The sequence below is a fragment of the Ooceraea biroi genome, chromosome 7 (assembly GCF_003672135.1).
Source record: "Ooceraea biroi isolate clonal line C1 chromosome 7, Obir_v5.4, whole genome shotgun sequence".
Classification (NCBI taxonomy): Eukaryota; Metazoa; Arthropoda; class Insecta; order Hymenoptera; family Formicidae; genus Ooceraea; species Ooceraea biroi.
The window spans coordinates 11,827,619-11,845,043 of NC_039512.1; the positions used below are offsets into that span (position 1 = coordinate 11,827,619).

At 42.7% G+C, this 17,425-nt stretch overlaps 1 protein-coding gene across 1 annotated transcript; it reads right to left on the minus strand.

The window, feature by feature from the left end:
• Nucleotides 1-6,754: 6,754 nt before the first annotated feature.
• Nucleotides 6,755-16,859, minus strand: LOC105279806 (LIM/homeobox protein Lhx9). The gene is made up of 5 exons (XM_020031832.2): nt 15,971-16,859; nt 14,134-14,301; nt 13,171-13,382; nt 8,150-8,385; nt 6,755-7,872 (listed from the first exon to the last, which is right to left on the minus strand). Exons 1-5 carry the CDS (start codon nt 16,324-16,326, stop codon nt 7,615-7,617), a joined length of 1,230 nt encoding a protein of 409 aa, XP_019887391.1. The 5' UTR covers nt 16,327-16,859; the 3' UTR covers nt 6,755-7,614.
• Between the last annotated feature and the right edge of the window lie 566 nt (nt 16,860-17,425).

Below are 17,425 nucleotides of genomic sequence, written 5' to 3' on the forward strand. Positions count from 1 at the left end.
CCGTCTGAGATTCTTCATGAGCGTCCATTAAGTGTGTCTCGGAGGCTGCGAATTACACGAATATAAAGTGTCATGCATATTCATAATGAGTACCTCGAGTACTCCGACGAGCGTACATTATACGCATACATAAAATGTCCGTCACGAATATTCATAAAAAAGTGACTTCTTCCTCCACGATACATCTATTTATTTATTCAATTATTTGTTTGTTAATTCATCGTTATGACAAACATTATGCAATTATATTTTACATTTGTCTATCATCTTACTTTTTCTATAGTAAAATATTCCAGTACCATTCGTCGCATTTCCTCGCATTGGGATCATTGAAATCAATAATCGTTGAAAAACAATCTTACAATTTTGGTATCATGGCTGAATAATGCTGAAATGTCTCTCCATCTCGCGAACACTTCGATTACAAATTTGAGCGATTCGGCTGGTCGCGGTTGGATCTTACGAAACGGATCGGATTTCACCTTGCGCGGTCATTCTAAAAGGAGCAAAAGGGCGGCTGAACGTAACGGCGATCGCGGGTCAACGCGCCCGACTTTTTCCCGAGTTTATGAGCAAAAGAGAACGACGCGAACCTCTGAACGTCGCATGATGCCGGCGCATCAGAGGATCGCCGGTGGGTCCAGTTGCAGCGCGCCAAAACGAGAAGTTTCCCCGCACCGCATTTTCTTGCGTACCGACATACATCGGTAACGCGTGCCTCTGTCACCCTCTCGGCGGCCATCTGCCGTGTCCGGCAGCCCCCATCGGCCGATCGAATCGACGAGGACGACGACGACGGCGGCCTTATCGTTACTTTAACGTGAGAGCGAGAGGCGCGGGTCCATGGAAAGAGGAGGAAACATGTAAAACAAAAAAAGGAATTACATCCTCGCGATATCAGCGGAAGCAATGGCGCTGAATAGCAGCTGACCGGCTTACCCTTCTTGTTCAGAAACGAGTCCGGAATGGACACACATATATGTGCACATTCGCCGTGTCCATAATTAACGCGAGCCTCCCTGCTACAATCCGGCGAAATTTTGCGAGTCGATCGTTTCGTGCGTTCCTTCGGCTCGTATTTAGGGCGGTCGAACTCTTTTACCTTGTTACCGAATTTACTTTTTATCTACTTTATTACTAAAGTGGACCACGTACTGTTTCGTAAAAAGCCTAAATGTAAGTAATTGATTAATAAGCTTTAATTTTTCTGTTTTCTTTTTTATCGATTTGCGTTGTCGTTATCTTTAAAATAATATCAATTAGAAAAAATTGTAATAGTGCAGAATTTTTAATATCACTTTAAATTTAATTAAAGTCCACATTTCATGAACATTCGAATTTACAAAAGCTCTGAACATTTGAGTCTCAAGTTCGTTAAACTTTTAGTGTCACTTTTTTTATATTTGTACCCTTTAGAATTCATCAAATATTTTTGACTTTGACAGATTTGAAATTTGAGATTTTTAAATGTTTTGAGCTTCAAGTCTGAAGGAATCCATTTGCAAAAACACGAAAGTGATTCTGTTTCCTACCGAAGGATCACTCCTTCCCGCTTGTACCACCTATTACCAAACACCCTGTATATATCGAGCCGACGATGAACGCTCGCCGACCTCGCCGCCTTCACAACCGCCCCAATAAAAACTCCTCCTCTAGTCTCGCTCCTCGTTGTCTCTCCTGTCCGTCCTCTTTCTCTCTCTCTCTCTCTCCCTCGTTCCCTCTTTTTTTCTCCCTCGTTTTCCTCTCCTCGAAACCCCCTCATGAGACAGACGCATCCGACGTTTGACAGAACAAAAGACTATCGACCGGATCCGCTAGGGGAGCCCTCCTTTTCCCTCAAAAGTAGACTTCTACGATCCTCCTCTCCGTTCTCTCCCAGGAACAATCCTTCTTTCTCTTTACACCTCCTCCGAGTGTCCATATGTACGTCCGCCAATCTCTTCTGGATGAGAAACAAGGTTGAGGAAGGACGGAGGGAGGCCCCTTCTTGACCAGATCGCTCCTGCGTGCGCGTCCAACGAGCCATCGCGTACAAATTACCGAAAATTGGTCCACTTTTTGAGCCATTCGGATACCTCTCGACATCGGTAACCGCCATAGTTCCTCCTTATTGTCCTTCATCCTTGAGACGCATTTTTTTTTCTTTTTTACCGTACGGGGTAATGCACTGCAGCGCGATGATTGTTGTCCCCTTCGGGTGCGAGACAGTTTTTTCGTCGGCTTTTGGGTGATTTTCGAGATCCACAGCACTAGTTTCTGAATCCTAGAAAATTGGAGCCGCTCGTGCGACCAAATTGCCGAAAATCGGTGAGTAATTTCGAATATTAAACTTGACTGGATGCCGATTGTCCAATCAAAAATTTCCAGAACATTCCTTTGGGGCTGACTTTACATAAGACAAAACTTCACGTTTTGAGGATTTTAAAACTTTCCGATGAGTTTTCATACTTCAAAATTTCGTTTTTCCATTTTTTATGACCTTTCGTTTATGACGCAAATAAATATTACGTCAAGTTTATTCAAAAAAGATTTTTATAATGTAGGAATTTTTTCCTGACTTGTTTTAATTCCATGAAAATCTTTTCTCTCTCATTGTAGAAATGTCGATTTACTTGAACGCGTTTCTCGTTACAATGGGCCCTTCATTATTCACCCAGACGGCCTCGCGTGTGACTTAACGACGCTTAGCTAATTAACATAAAATTTGATCGGTCATGGAAGGCGATTTTCCTCTCTCTGTCTATTCTTCGTCTGACTCCTCCTGCAAGCGTGCAAGTGATTGCGAAGCCTGTGACAACCTGTTACTTCCGACCGTCACGCCGCTATTTTCTCGAGATGTCAAAGGTCAAACAATCTTCAAGTGAGCCTGACGACTTGTATAAATGCCTGTAACCAATCGATCGCACGATAGTGGATACGATTTATTACGTATAGCAAAGAACAAGGAACAGGAAGTAAGGGTTAACAGTACTTTTTATCTTGAAAGCTTTGGACCTGCAATTCATTTTCGAATTATGCATGTAATTAGCAGAGAATTTTAAAAGTCCAAATTTCACAAAATTAAATTGCGCTGAATTGCGGAATTTTCCGGGACAACTGTTGTCGATATAATTTCTTCGTAATCCACGCCGATGGAGACCGCAATCTCGCATACTCACACTGACATATCGAACGTATCGTTAAAATAAGGGCATCCGTCGTCCTCGTCGTATCGATCGCGCGAGCAGTTACGCACTGTCAGCGAGAGACACAACGAGATGCTCGTTCCAAGACATTCCGAACAAAGCCGAGACAGTTCGGGGAGGAATTGGGAGACGGCAATCGCTTATATTTCACGATCGCCAGTCCAAAAAGAGGAGCGAGGGCCGCCGCGCGCACCTGCCGGCTCCTCCGTAAGAAGGCACCACCGCGGAGAAAATGCATCGGGAATCGCGCGGACGCGGCCGAAACTTCTTACCCGCTCGGCTGCCGAGAGGGAACCGGCATTTACATGCACATAGTCCGCAACGCGACTCGGAGAGGTGATATTTCGGGGTCCGCCGGGACCCGGCGACCGACGGCCATTGTATCCGCGCGCGAGCGAGCGAGCAAGCGAGCAACACGCGCGCGCGCTTGCTCATTAAATATTAACGAGAGTCTCAATTTCTTCATTTCGTTGATGAGTCGCCGCGCGCCATCCGAGAGAACCCGCATATAGATTGAAAATTAACTTATATGAGCGCCGACAAAATATATACGGCATGCGCTGCACTTATACGACTCAAGAGGCCTACAATTTACACGAGGGCTCGCTATGTTGGTATAACCCCTAAGTAGAGCCCCTCGCCCACTTCTCCCTCTTGTCTTTCTTCCTCTTCTTCTGCTGTGTTTGCTGTTGCTTCTTCTTCTTCTTGTTCTTCTTTCTCTTCGTCGTCGTCGTCGTCGTCGTCGTATCTCCCCGTCGGCCTATCCGCTTCTGGTCGAACGCACGAACGTGAAATCCTTAAATACCTAATTTGATGCTAATTACAACTCGCACTTGCGCCTCGCGAGCGGCAAAAGTGCGCTCGCGTGCGGCGGGGAAGGTGCAGCAGTGCAGCACTCGACAAGGTAATGGTTGCTGAAGGATGCCGTCGGTGAAGTATCAGATTCGAATTTCCCCAACTTGCGCGCTCTTGAAACTTCGAATTTCTCGAAGTGCACGATTCCATAAATCTTGATTTTTGCAGAATTATTGGAATCTGATCAACAATTGTCGATCAGACCTTGCTAGCAAATTCCAATTCTCAGCGCTTTAATTTAGATCTGCGCTCATTTGGATCGTTACGATATCAGATCTTTCGGAGTTTTATGCTTTTATGAAAATTTAAACATTTTTAAGCGCATGCACATGTACATAAGTTTACAACTTTGGATGTGCGATAGCGTTTGCAACTTTCTTTCGATCGGAATTGTAAACGACTCTGCATATAAATACCAACATTCTTGGATTGCTTCACGCGGTTTGGTATGCTGTCGAGTACATTATACGCACATTTAGGATACGTTATACGCAGAGCATATACACGAAGCTTATCTAGGCAAAAGTTTAATGTATTAAAATCACCATCACGAGAGAGTCAGAGCCACGCTCGCGGAGGAGCACGCAAGTCCCGGTTGTATTTTATGCTAATTAGAAGACGAACTTACCTCTTCATGGTCGAACGCTGAACGGAAAAGGTGCAGAGCAAATTAGAGAGGAGAGCAAGTTCGAGTCGTACGTAACTATTTATTATGCGATAATAGTTGCACTCGAATGTAGCACATTAATTTGCCTATAGAGTTGGAAATAATTGCTTCGCTCTTTAACATATACACTTAATCATCGCTACGCTACACATACCTAACGTGCGATCTATCGATTTTCTCTGTCGAGTATCGCGTGACAAGATACGTCGTAAAGGATGTAAAGCATTCGCGACATCACATAACTTGTTGTAATTCTAGAAAGCAGAATAAACGAAATAAATGTAGCGGTTTACAAGTATTATGTAGTATTTGCGGAAACCTGAAGCGTTATTAATTTTTCCAAAAGACACTTTTGGGGACAGCTTTTTATCTAATTAAATGAATTAATATAATTATATTGCCACGCTGATGCTCGCAAAGTGTTACACGTTTCTGTTAAACTCTGAATATCTCTTTCAGCTTCTCGCAAATATGGTTCAAGGTTCAATATTCAAAGTATTAGAATTTGTGTTAAAATAAAGGCTTGTGTTTACCGAATAAATGAGGCTGAACGGAATAAAGGATTAGTGTGCTAACAAATAAACTCCGTGAAAATAGACCGTCGGTGATCAAGTTGAATGATTCCCCAATATTCCAAATTTCAAATATTTCAATATTGGAAAAATATTAAATCTACAATAGAGTCTCCTATTTTTATCAGCATATATATACGTTGCATATATGCTTGAGAGTTTACACTCGATTAAAGTTTCGCGGACTCGCGCGACAACCTAATCTTTGTTTGCAATCGTGTGCACATACCTGCGTCAAACACGTGTGTATGTGTGTATGTGCATGTGTGCCTTATACTGCTCGAATTCAAAGATGATCCAGAGGGAGAAACGTGAATGCAAGAACACATAACGCGAGAAACTTGATCAGGACGAAGTTCTTCGTCTCTCAAGCGGTTCACTTGAAAATCTGGGCCGCGATTTGCAAAAATATACCACGCTCTTTGAATTCCAGCAGCTCGTTAAAAAATTTGATTCTTAGCTACGTTTTGGCACGAGCAGAGGAACGCCGTTTTTTCAGAATCTTCATACATTTACGCCGCTAAATATAAAAATCGCAGACGTGCGCATAGATTTTTATCGACCTACACGTGATTTCACTTAATCGTGAAACTCCATCAATCTCTGCTTACAATATTCTCCTTTTAGCAATAATGCATCTTGAATTAAATTAAATCTTTTTTATTATTTTATATCAACGTGAAGCAGAGAGGAATCGTTATTTTAATAATTACTTTTAACATCTGTAATGAATGTTAATTGCCTGTAGCGCATTTATTATCGTCTTCTCAAAAGATTCTTAGATGAAAATGATGAATAAATAATAGAAATGCGAAGTTTGGCCATTTTTTTGCTGCTTGAGCAATCCAAATTGTAAAACCTCACAAACACTTTTACATTATGACAATAAAAATTTCATTGTTTTATTTACGGACAACTAATTGCGAAACAAAACCAAATGTATTAGCAATCACCATTGTGGTATATGGTAATCGTTTAATTACAATCGTATGATAGATTCGACTGAATATTCAGTTGATTAATTTTGATCGATTGAACGGCGCGAAACCGATAAAAATTAGTCGCGCGTAAATTTCCATGAAAAATCAGTATGAGAACAAATAAAATAATTTCGCTACGTGATTGCACATGTACGTGTCCGTCCGCATGGGCGATTCTTCACTTACAATTCAACGGCCCCTACGACATTATACGGGGTGTTCTAGATAGTTACATACAATGCATTCAATATTTTATATTTCATGTAACATAAAGATATTTAATAGGAGAAAGAAAAAGCTTTTTGAATCAAGCGTTTTTAAGAATCTATGAAAATTTTATTCTAACGTTCCAAAATTTTATCAATAAATTATTAGAAATGTCTCATTAAAAGTATTCGAGACAATTTTAATAATATTTCTTGTCCTTTTGTATTTTACATTGACCATTCACATAATACTTCAAATTAAATAATAAATTAAATATAAATTAAGTAATAAATAGAGTACATTGGTGTTAAACATTTTTGTAGTAAGCAGAGTGCTTACATTAAATATTTATTAAAAAGAGAAATCTTTCAAGTTTCATTAGGAACCTGTGCATTAGTGTACATCTTTCTGGAACACTCCATTTGTCAAACAGTGCCCGAGGTCTCATCGATAATTGATAATTGATATAATCGCTAATGGTACACCCTCCTTTCACATACATACCTAGATTACGTTCTTACTATCTTCGTCTAGTAATCTTTGGTAATTCGGATGTGCATGGAACTATGATTATTATCACTGATTACTTAAGCATAATCGTTCTTGGAGTTACCCACTAGTTACTCTATCTGACTAGGCTGCCCTTTCGGGAAAATCCTTCGATGGATGACTTCCTTCATAAAATCCGCCAACACATTTTCAAAGTCACATTTTCGGATGTCTCATCTCGCTCATAAGAAACGATGCCAGGTCGAAAATCTCGCCGAAAAATCGAATCTTCGATTAATCCAATCAACGCGATCGAAGAATGTATCTCGCACTTGGTGGGCACTCGCCCTTAGACTACGTTGGCTTTGCCACAAAATTAAAGCAATTGTTTTTAAATCTAACTGTCGCGGTGAAAATCACTCTGGATGTTCCGGAACACAAGTCAAGCTTGAACCGCTGTCATCACTTTCGTCATATCGCCATCAGCGATCATCTTAAATGCCAGCGTTAGCAATGAGAGACTTCTTCGAGAAACGATGGGCACGTCTATTGACGAGCCGAGATTTTTAAGATCGATTCTCAAGGAAGCATAAAATAATTTATCATCCAAGATGGCTGGGGAGGCTGCTGTAAGTGTCCTCCTCCATCTCAAGCCGTCGTCAGTAGGACAGGTCAGAGAAGGAGACCTGAGAGGACACCCCGGAGTGCAGATGCTGCAGGGCGTGCAGTTCCTCCATGGAGGTTGAGGGCATGCTGTTGCTATCGAGGATGCTGGCGGTCGGTCCGATATTCGGCGAATTGCCAGTGCTGGAAGACACCGTCGGCGTCCCAGAACAGCCGACGTTGCTGCCGGTATTGCTGCCGTCCTGCCGCATCAGCTGCCGTCGCCATTTCGCGCGTGCGTTTTGAAACCACACCTAAACGCAAAGTCAAAAAAGATGACATAAGCTTATAATCGACTTATCTTGACGACTGTGATCGGAACTTCAATAATTTATTAGTCCTTTTAGAATGAAATTTTATGGGGAAAGAAAGTATACAGAGACACAAAAAGCAAGGAACATGTTAAGCCAAACAACTGTTAGCGCTAATTTATTCTAACTTAAAATTTGTCAAACATTTAAGATTGAAGAATACTCAAGTCAGATTTGACTCAAGTCAGATTCACTTTATCACACAGATAGGAGATATTACCTGCAGCACTCTTTTCGATAGATTGGTCTTCTGCGCGAGGTGCTTGAGGTCCTTAGCGTCCGGGTTCTGATTTACTTGGAAGTAACCCTTCATGGTACGCAACTGATGGTGCTTGAAGCTGGTGCGCATTCGCTTTGTCCGCTGGTTCTGGTGCATCGGCGCCGGGGAGCTCACGGACGCGTCGTATGCCAGTGACTCCATCGATGAGGATAGCTCCGTGGGATGCAGACTTAGTTCTGCAATGGCGATGTCAACTAGAAAGCCTCTTTTGAACTAGCGACATAACGTATTTTGAGTCTGCGAAGCGTTTGAACGCATGAGGAAAGAAAACGGTGCCAGACAACACATCGTGCTTTAAAATTCATTAAGTTATTTATTCTAATACATTTATGCGTATGAGAAATCGCAAACTTCAGAATCAAATGACTTGAAAGATTATTCCTCGAAGAATTGTTTAAGTTTCCAAGACAAGAATTAAAGCCACAAAGAAATCTGAAGGATATCTTCAAAATCTCGAAAATTTTTGGCAGTTTTGGGAAACTTGAAAACTTTTAAGCGTCACGTTACTCGAATTGGGTACTCGAATTGAAATAGAATACTCTTTTCTAAAATTATTAGAATTATTAGAATTTTCTGAAATTACTAGAATCTACACCCACAGAAAAGATTTCTGGACTTAATGCTATTACTCTTTAATTTATCATAAAATAAGATCGCTATAGCAACAATCATATTTATTATTGAAAAGAAGCATATTTTAATCTTGAATAGAAAATTCTAAAATCTAGATTAAAATAATCTTGGTGCTATCTCATTAATTTTCTCAGAAGGATTTAGATACAAATTTGTAGCAAGTTCAAAATATTCTTGATTTAAGAATATTGTGAGATCTAAAAGACATCTTATTCTATTCTTCTAAGAGAATTTGTAGAATCTGCACAAAACGGCCAATATTTATGTGTTGCAATCGAAAATCGGGAAAGTGTTTCTGTTATTTACAATGAATAAGTGCAATACTCTACAAGAAATATTAAAAGGTATGGAAATGTCTTATCTCGAATCTTATTTCTCAAGTAAGTATATTGTATATACTTACTTACATTTCCATATCTTTTAATATTTCTTGTAGAGTATTGCACTTATTCATTGTAAATAACAGAAACACTTTCCCGATTTTCGATTGCAACACATAAATATTGGCCGTTTTATCCGAATAAAGGACGCAGAAGCGCCGAGTCGACGAGCGACTGTGAGAAAATGATGCGTCGACATCGACAAAGCCTACTATAAAGTGGCGCTAATATCAAATTATTCTACATACAAGAATATATAAGTATAAATTTGTATATGTTACTCTTGTCTCGAGACAGTAAGACAATCTTATTTAATTCGAGAGAGAAGAATAGAAATTACTGATTTAAATTAAAAATTGTTTTATTTTCATATTTTTTATACTTGTAATACGATTAAATTAGTCAAGAATATTTTTCGTCTTGTTATCAGAAATCCTTTCTGAGGGTGTAGAATTACTACGCAAAGATCAATAGAATTTTCATAAACTACATTTCCCCGTTAATTCTGCTAATAATGTTTTATTCTGTAGTCTCTTTTGATTCATTCGCTGGCCACGTTCGATTGAACGCCATGACCTCAGAAGAATTTGAGACTCCCGTGTGATCCAAGATGTCGACCCCTTTGCAAGGCGTACTTTCTTCTCCCCGATCGTACAAGCGGGTAACTGTGCTTTTCTGATCATGGCATCAGGAAAAAACGAAATCCGTGTCATTCACTTCGGCAAGAAAACGAATTCCGCGGGCGGCTGCAACCGTTCGCGAAAACGGTTTTTCTCTCCATCGCCCTCCGCAGCCCTTGTCTTCTTCTCTCTTTTAGCGAACCGGCGGATCGCCGTCCATTGGGAATGGAAGTTCGGAACAATAAACAGTAATGGCGCATACGTGCTCGGGGATTTACTTCTGGAATCCCTTCTCGCCTCCATCCCCCCTCACCTGCTGGAACCCGTTCTTCTCCCGATTGAATTCAATGGTTACCCTCGTCGTCTTATTTATTGGATGCGTTCCTTCGCTCGGCCGGCGCGCAACAACCGCAACTGCGCGCACACTCGTCCTCTTTCTGCGATTCTCTTTCGCTCTTTCTGCCTCTCTTTTTACTCTGTCTACGCTTCTTTATTATCGTCCACCATAATTTAGATAAGTTCGTGCAAGGTGACACAACTGCTAATTGATCAATTAAGACGATGGGTTGCGACTTCTTCTGCACCTCTGGAAACTTGGAGCAAAATGTACAGCACCGGTATGTCCCGTGCTTGCGAAAAATCATGTTTCGCTTAAAACAAACTTATTTAGGCATCAAGATAATATTATGAGAAAGTCAATTTCTTATTCGTCTGTCGAAAATCTGAATGGTATACTCGTTTCGTTCTGCCAGGTGCAGAAAGTATGAGAAAGTGCAGCTTGCGGGGACACACGGACCCGTTCGAAATGGCCTCTCGAGTTCCGGCATGGTTCTACGCGCGAATCGAATCGGGAATTAGAATTTCTCCAGCGCGCCCTGCGCGGCGAGGTCTTTCTATCTTTTCGAGAGAGACGGCTTCGGGCCCCGGTGGACAGTGACAGATAGGTATCGGCATCGTGAGATGCATCGATTGGCCGATCTGTCCGGAAAAGAATGCTGCCGCGGCCAATGCGTGGCCGCTGCCAGCAGAACGGTCGGCCGGAGCGCTATAATGCCGCCTGCGCGAGTTTCTTGCTCGCGCCATGAGCAGGAATCCCTTCTTTCGCTTCTTCGTCGATCGTCGGTCCTCGGTCGCCGGCGATTTTGACTTCTAACTTGCCCTGACAAATTGTAATCTCATTCTTAAACTGCTAAGTCTGCCCACCCACCCTCCCTGCCGCTTCAAGAGAACTTCCCAGGGTTCGCGCTCCCTGGCCTTGCACACAAGGGCAGTATCTCATTTTTTACTTCGAGATAAAAAGTACGAGACACGACTGTCTCACCATTTTTCGGTCACGCAAAATATCCTCGCTGGTATTAAATCTGTTCACAGCGTGATAAAGTTACATCGTGTGCGTTTAATGTTCAATGTAATCATTTATAATTTTCCTATCGTATAAGGCAACTCAAATTTATATTAAGTTGTTACATTCTTTGCGTGGAATATAAATCAATTTCTTAATTTCGCAATCGTGTAAATTGTTCCTCTGAAAGAATGCACTTGTGATTTGTATCCTTTGGATGCAGAGAAGGAAATTCCAATTGGCTGAGAGATAAAGATGCTGATGTATGATATTGGAACTGTTAAAAGTTAATTGAAGTTCAGATTTACCAACACTTAGTCAACAAAAGCGTTTAACAAGACTATAAAGTACGTAAAGACAGTCTTTTTAAGTATATATTCCTTGGAGCTCTTTACATTTGGTATATAATTCATTGTTTTATGTCTGAATACATTATAGTTACATTTCTAAATTTGTAAAATTTATATGTCACATACATGCAAAGAACATCTTTTCATCATCATAAAGAAAGTAGTTTTCATGCTCAGAAATAATAATAAACCTTTCAAATCCTTGAATCTTTAATTTCGTATTGATCAGACGTTTCATTTATAACAGTATATTAAGGTTCGCATTACATGACCACGTTGCAACTTGGAAACAGTTCTTAAGGCCTGCTTCTGCTAGTTCCATGCCGATCGCTATGAGAGTGCCTCTACGATCCGCCGTCGGTCGCTCGACGTCTCACGATGGAATGGAATATCTCTCGTTGTCGGCGTGTCTCTCTTTCGCAAAAACTGTCCCAATTATATATAAAGACAATAAAACACCGCGGGAGAGGGTCTTTCTCTCCCAGGTCCGGTTGTTCTCAGCCGCGGCCTCGCGCGCGCAGGGCTTCATGGACGATTTTATGGCTGTTGGTCGTAAATTCCGGTCGGTAGTCCAAGGGGGAGAGAATGATCCTCGCTGTCGTCGATTATAAAATAACTGGGAATCGCGCGCGGTACCGGTCGGTCCACATCTCGCCATCTTGATTCGCGGCCAGGCCAAAACGATCGTAAAACCGCCGAGAACCATATCGGTACGCGATACGATCGTGCCGCACGACAAATGATGTAAACCGAGCGGACGAGGAAATTGATGACACCGATCTCGATTCGGCGTAATCGCCATTTCCGCTAATTTCCCTCGACTGAGACTCGCCGCGAGACGCCTGTCCGCGCCTCATTCAGATCGCCGACGATACCGCGATCGTAACAATTAACTGCACGATTTACGCGCCGACTTTCCTACTCCGGAGCACCGCAACATCCAGCGCAGCATCCGGTTTCCCACACCGCGATTTTTCGCGATCGTTTACTCTCTTTGTGGTGCCGTGATTCTTCGCGCTTCTACGCTGCAACGTTTATTCAATGAAATGAAGCGATTAAAGATCGAGAGAGCGACTGAGACAAGGTGGATCGAGGGGCTTGAAAGCTATGAGACATAGGTCTCTGTTATCGGGGAGTCGCGTACGGAATCGTAGATCAGGCAGACATCTGCGTAGCGCGCGAGAACCCGTCAAAGAATCCCGCTCGCCGATGTTGAACGCTCCAGCTAACGAGCCGAATAATCGCGGACGAAACGAAATAACATCTGCGATTCCTGAACGCCCGAGCAAATGTTTGCACGCGTATGGACGCCCCCATTATGCCCGTAGCTCGGCAAATAATGCAACTCCGCCGATTAACTCGTTTACTGTAGCGTGGAATGGGGAGAGAGAGCGAGAGAGAAAGAGAAAAGACGGAGAAGCAGATGAAAAGAGACCAGCAAGATAAAGAGAGAAAAGAGGAAAAGAGCGATCAAAGTTCATATTTGCATTCCTCAAACGTGAAAAGCGAATGCCAAGTCAAAGAATCCGGGAATCGCTGTTTTCGCTCAGGGGGCGAGAGAAAGGAGCAGAGACGGAGGCAAAGAAAATCGTTCACGATCGTACAAGATCGCGGAACATACATTGGCTTGACTCACCAGCGGCCAGCCTCATCGTAACGGGGAGCTCGGAGCCGGTGACCTCCGACAGCTTCCGCTTCCTGGGCCGACCCTTCTGCACGGTGCCGGACAAGGCGATCGGACTCTGCTCGTAGTAGGCAGGCAATGGTGACACCCCCGGCGAGCTGAGGTCCTCGATGCCGGTGCCACTCCCGTAATCCCCGGCACAGCACAGCAACTCGTAGTGCGGTCTTGGGAGCGACGTGCTCGTCAGTCGTCAACCTCTCTGTCAAGTAGTCGATAGACGACCTGACCCCCGCGTTATGAGTCGAGTTCGATGAACGAGTTCGATTTTGTGAACGTGGTCGTCGGATTCCATGGGGTTGGGGTATCAATGATCCGATTATTTTAAATGCGGGGTCGTCAAGCAGGCTAAATCGCGCGATGATCGCGTTCGCGTTCGTGTACACGAGCTTCTCAAGCGCAGAGTAGCATGAGATAAAGATAAGAAAATAAAATATGATTTTAAATAAAGATAGTTATAAAATTCGGCAAGTTGTTGGCCGTTACTGGATCCAGAGAGTTTATAATCAATCTTTCATGAAGATTTCACGGTTGCAATGTTGTCAGCTGGATAGATAAATTGCAGGACTTTTTGTTGCAAAATGTTCGCGGTTGTAATTTCGAAAAGTGCTTATTTCATTAACCCTTAAATCATTGATTTCCTTACAAGATTTTTAAGAGTCACCGGCGAATGCCGGCGTTCTCACACCTCACAGCATCCGTCATCACGGTCGTTTTCTTAGAACCCGAGACCGAATCCGTTTCAATGACCATCATTAGCACTCAACACCCGTCATTAGCGCAGTGGAAGGGAGAAGGGGAGAATGACTCGGTGCGACAAAGCGCCTCGTGTTCCTGTCAACCTCGTCATCGAACTCGTTGATAACAAGGAGAGACGGCTTTGAAAGATAGTAATGATCGGACGCTCCCGTTTCTCACCTACAATACACCAGTCCGTCTCGTTGGCCGAATTGGTCGCCCTTATTCAACGGAGTGCCGCAGGAGGCGCAAGTAAAACACGCCACATGATACACCAGGTCGCGCGCACGCATCACCAGCTCCGAGGCCGAGATACCGGTGCGACATCGCGAACACACCGCGAATAGTCTGCGAATCAGAGAATCGAACAATTCAAAAATTAGCCTTTACTGTAGATTGTTGAAACACACTATATAATTCCATCGAATTCTCGAGTCTCTAATCGTTGAAAGAATTGTCAGCTGAAGAATCACTTGGCGTATTGTTAAAAATTTGATACTTTAAAATTTAACAACTCGAAACTTGCAGCTTTTAAGATTTCAGCATACCGTTTTAGTTTTCATTGTAATAGTGCTGTGTCATTATTGAACCATTGTTTTGCACTAATGTTACATTACATTTTAATCATATTGTAATTAAATTAAAATCTTGGCAGTTCTTCATGTTCTTCTACAATAATTTTTTGAATTTCTTTTTGTTTCTCTATTTATCATGTATCTTAATTTTTCTTAACTTTGCTGACAAAAATTTAAATTGAAGAAAGTTGTAATTATACTAAGTACGTATATTTGGGAATGTGTAATGGTATATTATCCGTTTTGCGAATGTTTACGAATGTGTATTACAAATTTCGCTTGAGCTGAATTTCGCAAGCGATCGAAGCGGGCCATTCACAATCGCGTAGACGGAAACAAAGGGCTGGCGTTGTTGCATATTGCATGGACGACGGCTGCTGAATTCCTCCCCTGTGCGCTTTAACGAACTCGCTTCTCAGCCTTTCATTCCACCCTCGTCCCGAAACGCTGGACGTCATTGCGTAAAGCGCATTATTCCGTGTGATATTTATTTATCCGCTTATGTTTATCGTCTTTCCCAATTTTTCAACTTCATCTTCTTTAAATTATTGAATTTTTCAAATCTTGCAACTTTGAACGTTTAATATCTTGAGTTTCTTAAATAACAAAATTTCCCAATTTGAATTAAAAATTGTATAATTGGTTGATACTTTAATAAGCAGCCATTTAGTATTCTTGATTCTTTGAGATTGACTTTCTTCTCATTCTTTTCCCACATTTCTTATCGGCGAATGTATCGCCACGTTGAGTGTGGAATTTAAGGTCCAATTCCTGAATAACGACTAGAATTGTATGCGGAGACGGCTGTTAGTAGACATTTTGTGTGGTCTACAGGGTTTCGCGAAAAAGTTATTTTGATTGAAAGAGGTAAGGGGATAACGCTCCTATGTAAATCGAACGCTATCCTAATAAATATTTTGGAACAAGGAAGTATACACTGCCTGATGCGACTTTAATTAATAACATATCATTCAGTAGCCGTAGTAATTAGTCGCATAATATTCCGACCCGCAATTTGTAATCCTCTTCGCAACATCGCAAAATTTACGATAACCGACTTTGAAAAACTGCACAGAAGTAACTTCAAAGGACGGTTTCAGGCTTCGAAAATCTCTTTAGAAAACAAAACTATGATTTTCTATTTCCGTAGTTTGAGGTACATTCCAAAATATAATTTAGAATCCTAAAGCTTCCTAAGACAATAAGTTGTCGAATCAAAAATTCCAGCATATACCAGACTCATGAAATTCATTATATCCATCAACCCTCTAAATGCTGAACGGCATTTCGAGCGTATGTCAAATACCCTCGCGTTTGTGAGCATCAGAGCCTCATTCTCGGAAGAGGAATGGAACAACAATCTTCCCTTCATATACATGCATGGATACGCCATCCCAGCGTACTCTTCCATCCTGCCGCCAACAATCTCGCGCCGCACTAACCTGTAGTAATCCTCCTTGCAGTAGATGTTGCCGTCTCTGGCAAAGCAGGAGAGCTGGGCGGCCAGGGGGATTCGGCAGTGACAGCATTGCAGACAGCCGCAATGCCATGCGCGACCAGCCACGCTCAGGTACCAGCGCTCGGCGATCTCTCTTCCGCAGCCGCCGCAGCCGAGGGCACCCTCGCTGATACCACCCCCGCCACCCCCGCCGCCATTGCCGGCACCGCCGCCACCGCTGCCGCTACCGTTGCCACCGCCACCGCCGCCGCCTTCGTTCGCACCGACTTGTCGATTGTTCGCCCCGCCGCCCTCTCCAGGCGGGGGTGTAGTACTCCCGCAGCCGACTTCCTTCAGCATCTCGCTGGACGCGCGCCGCTACGACGCATGCCGCTGCATTCTGCGGAGCAGTTGGTATTGTTAGATGGATTTTATGAGTTTCAAGGAGCTTCGCGAGAAAAAGGGAGTTTCTTGATGAGGGGGAGCAAAAGGGTGCTAAGGAAGGAGGGGTGCTGATGAACTTTTGTAAAGCTGAACGAATTACGAGGTCTCTAGGCGTGGATGGCGCGATTTGAAGGTTCGAATCGCGATTGGTGTATTTAGTTGTACAAAATGAAAAAGAAACTGTCAAAGATTTAAGATTAACAAGATTGGATGTTAATAAACATATGTAGCTATGATTCCTATTTTAATTCTTATGTATCAATTTAAAGCATAATAAACTCGAGTTTAGTTAGTTGTAGAAAAAGAAATTTAGGTCCTCTTTCTGTCACCACAACGAGATCCTAAATGAGGATCAGGATCTTTATGAGTTATCTAGCTTCGCGCGCAGGTGCGCTCATTCAGGTGCCCAGGTGACGCACGCAAACAGGAACCGATGAATGAAAACAATTCGTGGTCGGCGATCCGTTAATGAACGACTGAATCGGTTTCGAATCGTGATTTACGAGTCGTCGCGCGATTTCCACGAGGCCGATGCGTGACGTTTCTCGGTACAAAGGTGTTTTGTCACGTCGCTCGTTGGCACGTTAAATCCTCTCTTGGATGTTCGCGAAATGATTCGTTAATAAAAAACCGCGACAAAAATTCGATTTCGACAGGTCCGGTCATTATTCGAGAAGAGAAATCGTCGATCGTATAATTTGATCAGATTTTCACGGAATAAATTCGGCTTGAGTCACAGGTGTTACGTCATTCCAAATTTCTCTTGGAACGACGTTGGATACCGGAAGCGCCGTCACGAGCATTGCCGGTATGTAACGCAACACCGATCGCAGCAGAACGATTCTTCGACGTTAATTAATTCATCCTTGGAAATGGCATTGTTTGAAGCGAAAAGCAATGCGTTCGCGATCCTCGCGGATTTGCATTCGCGGTGCTATTACGTTTGCAACAGTATGGATTCGATATTATCGCATGCCATATTTCCATAAAATCGATCCGCGATCGTGCGATAACG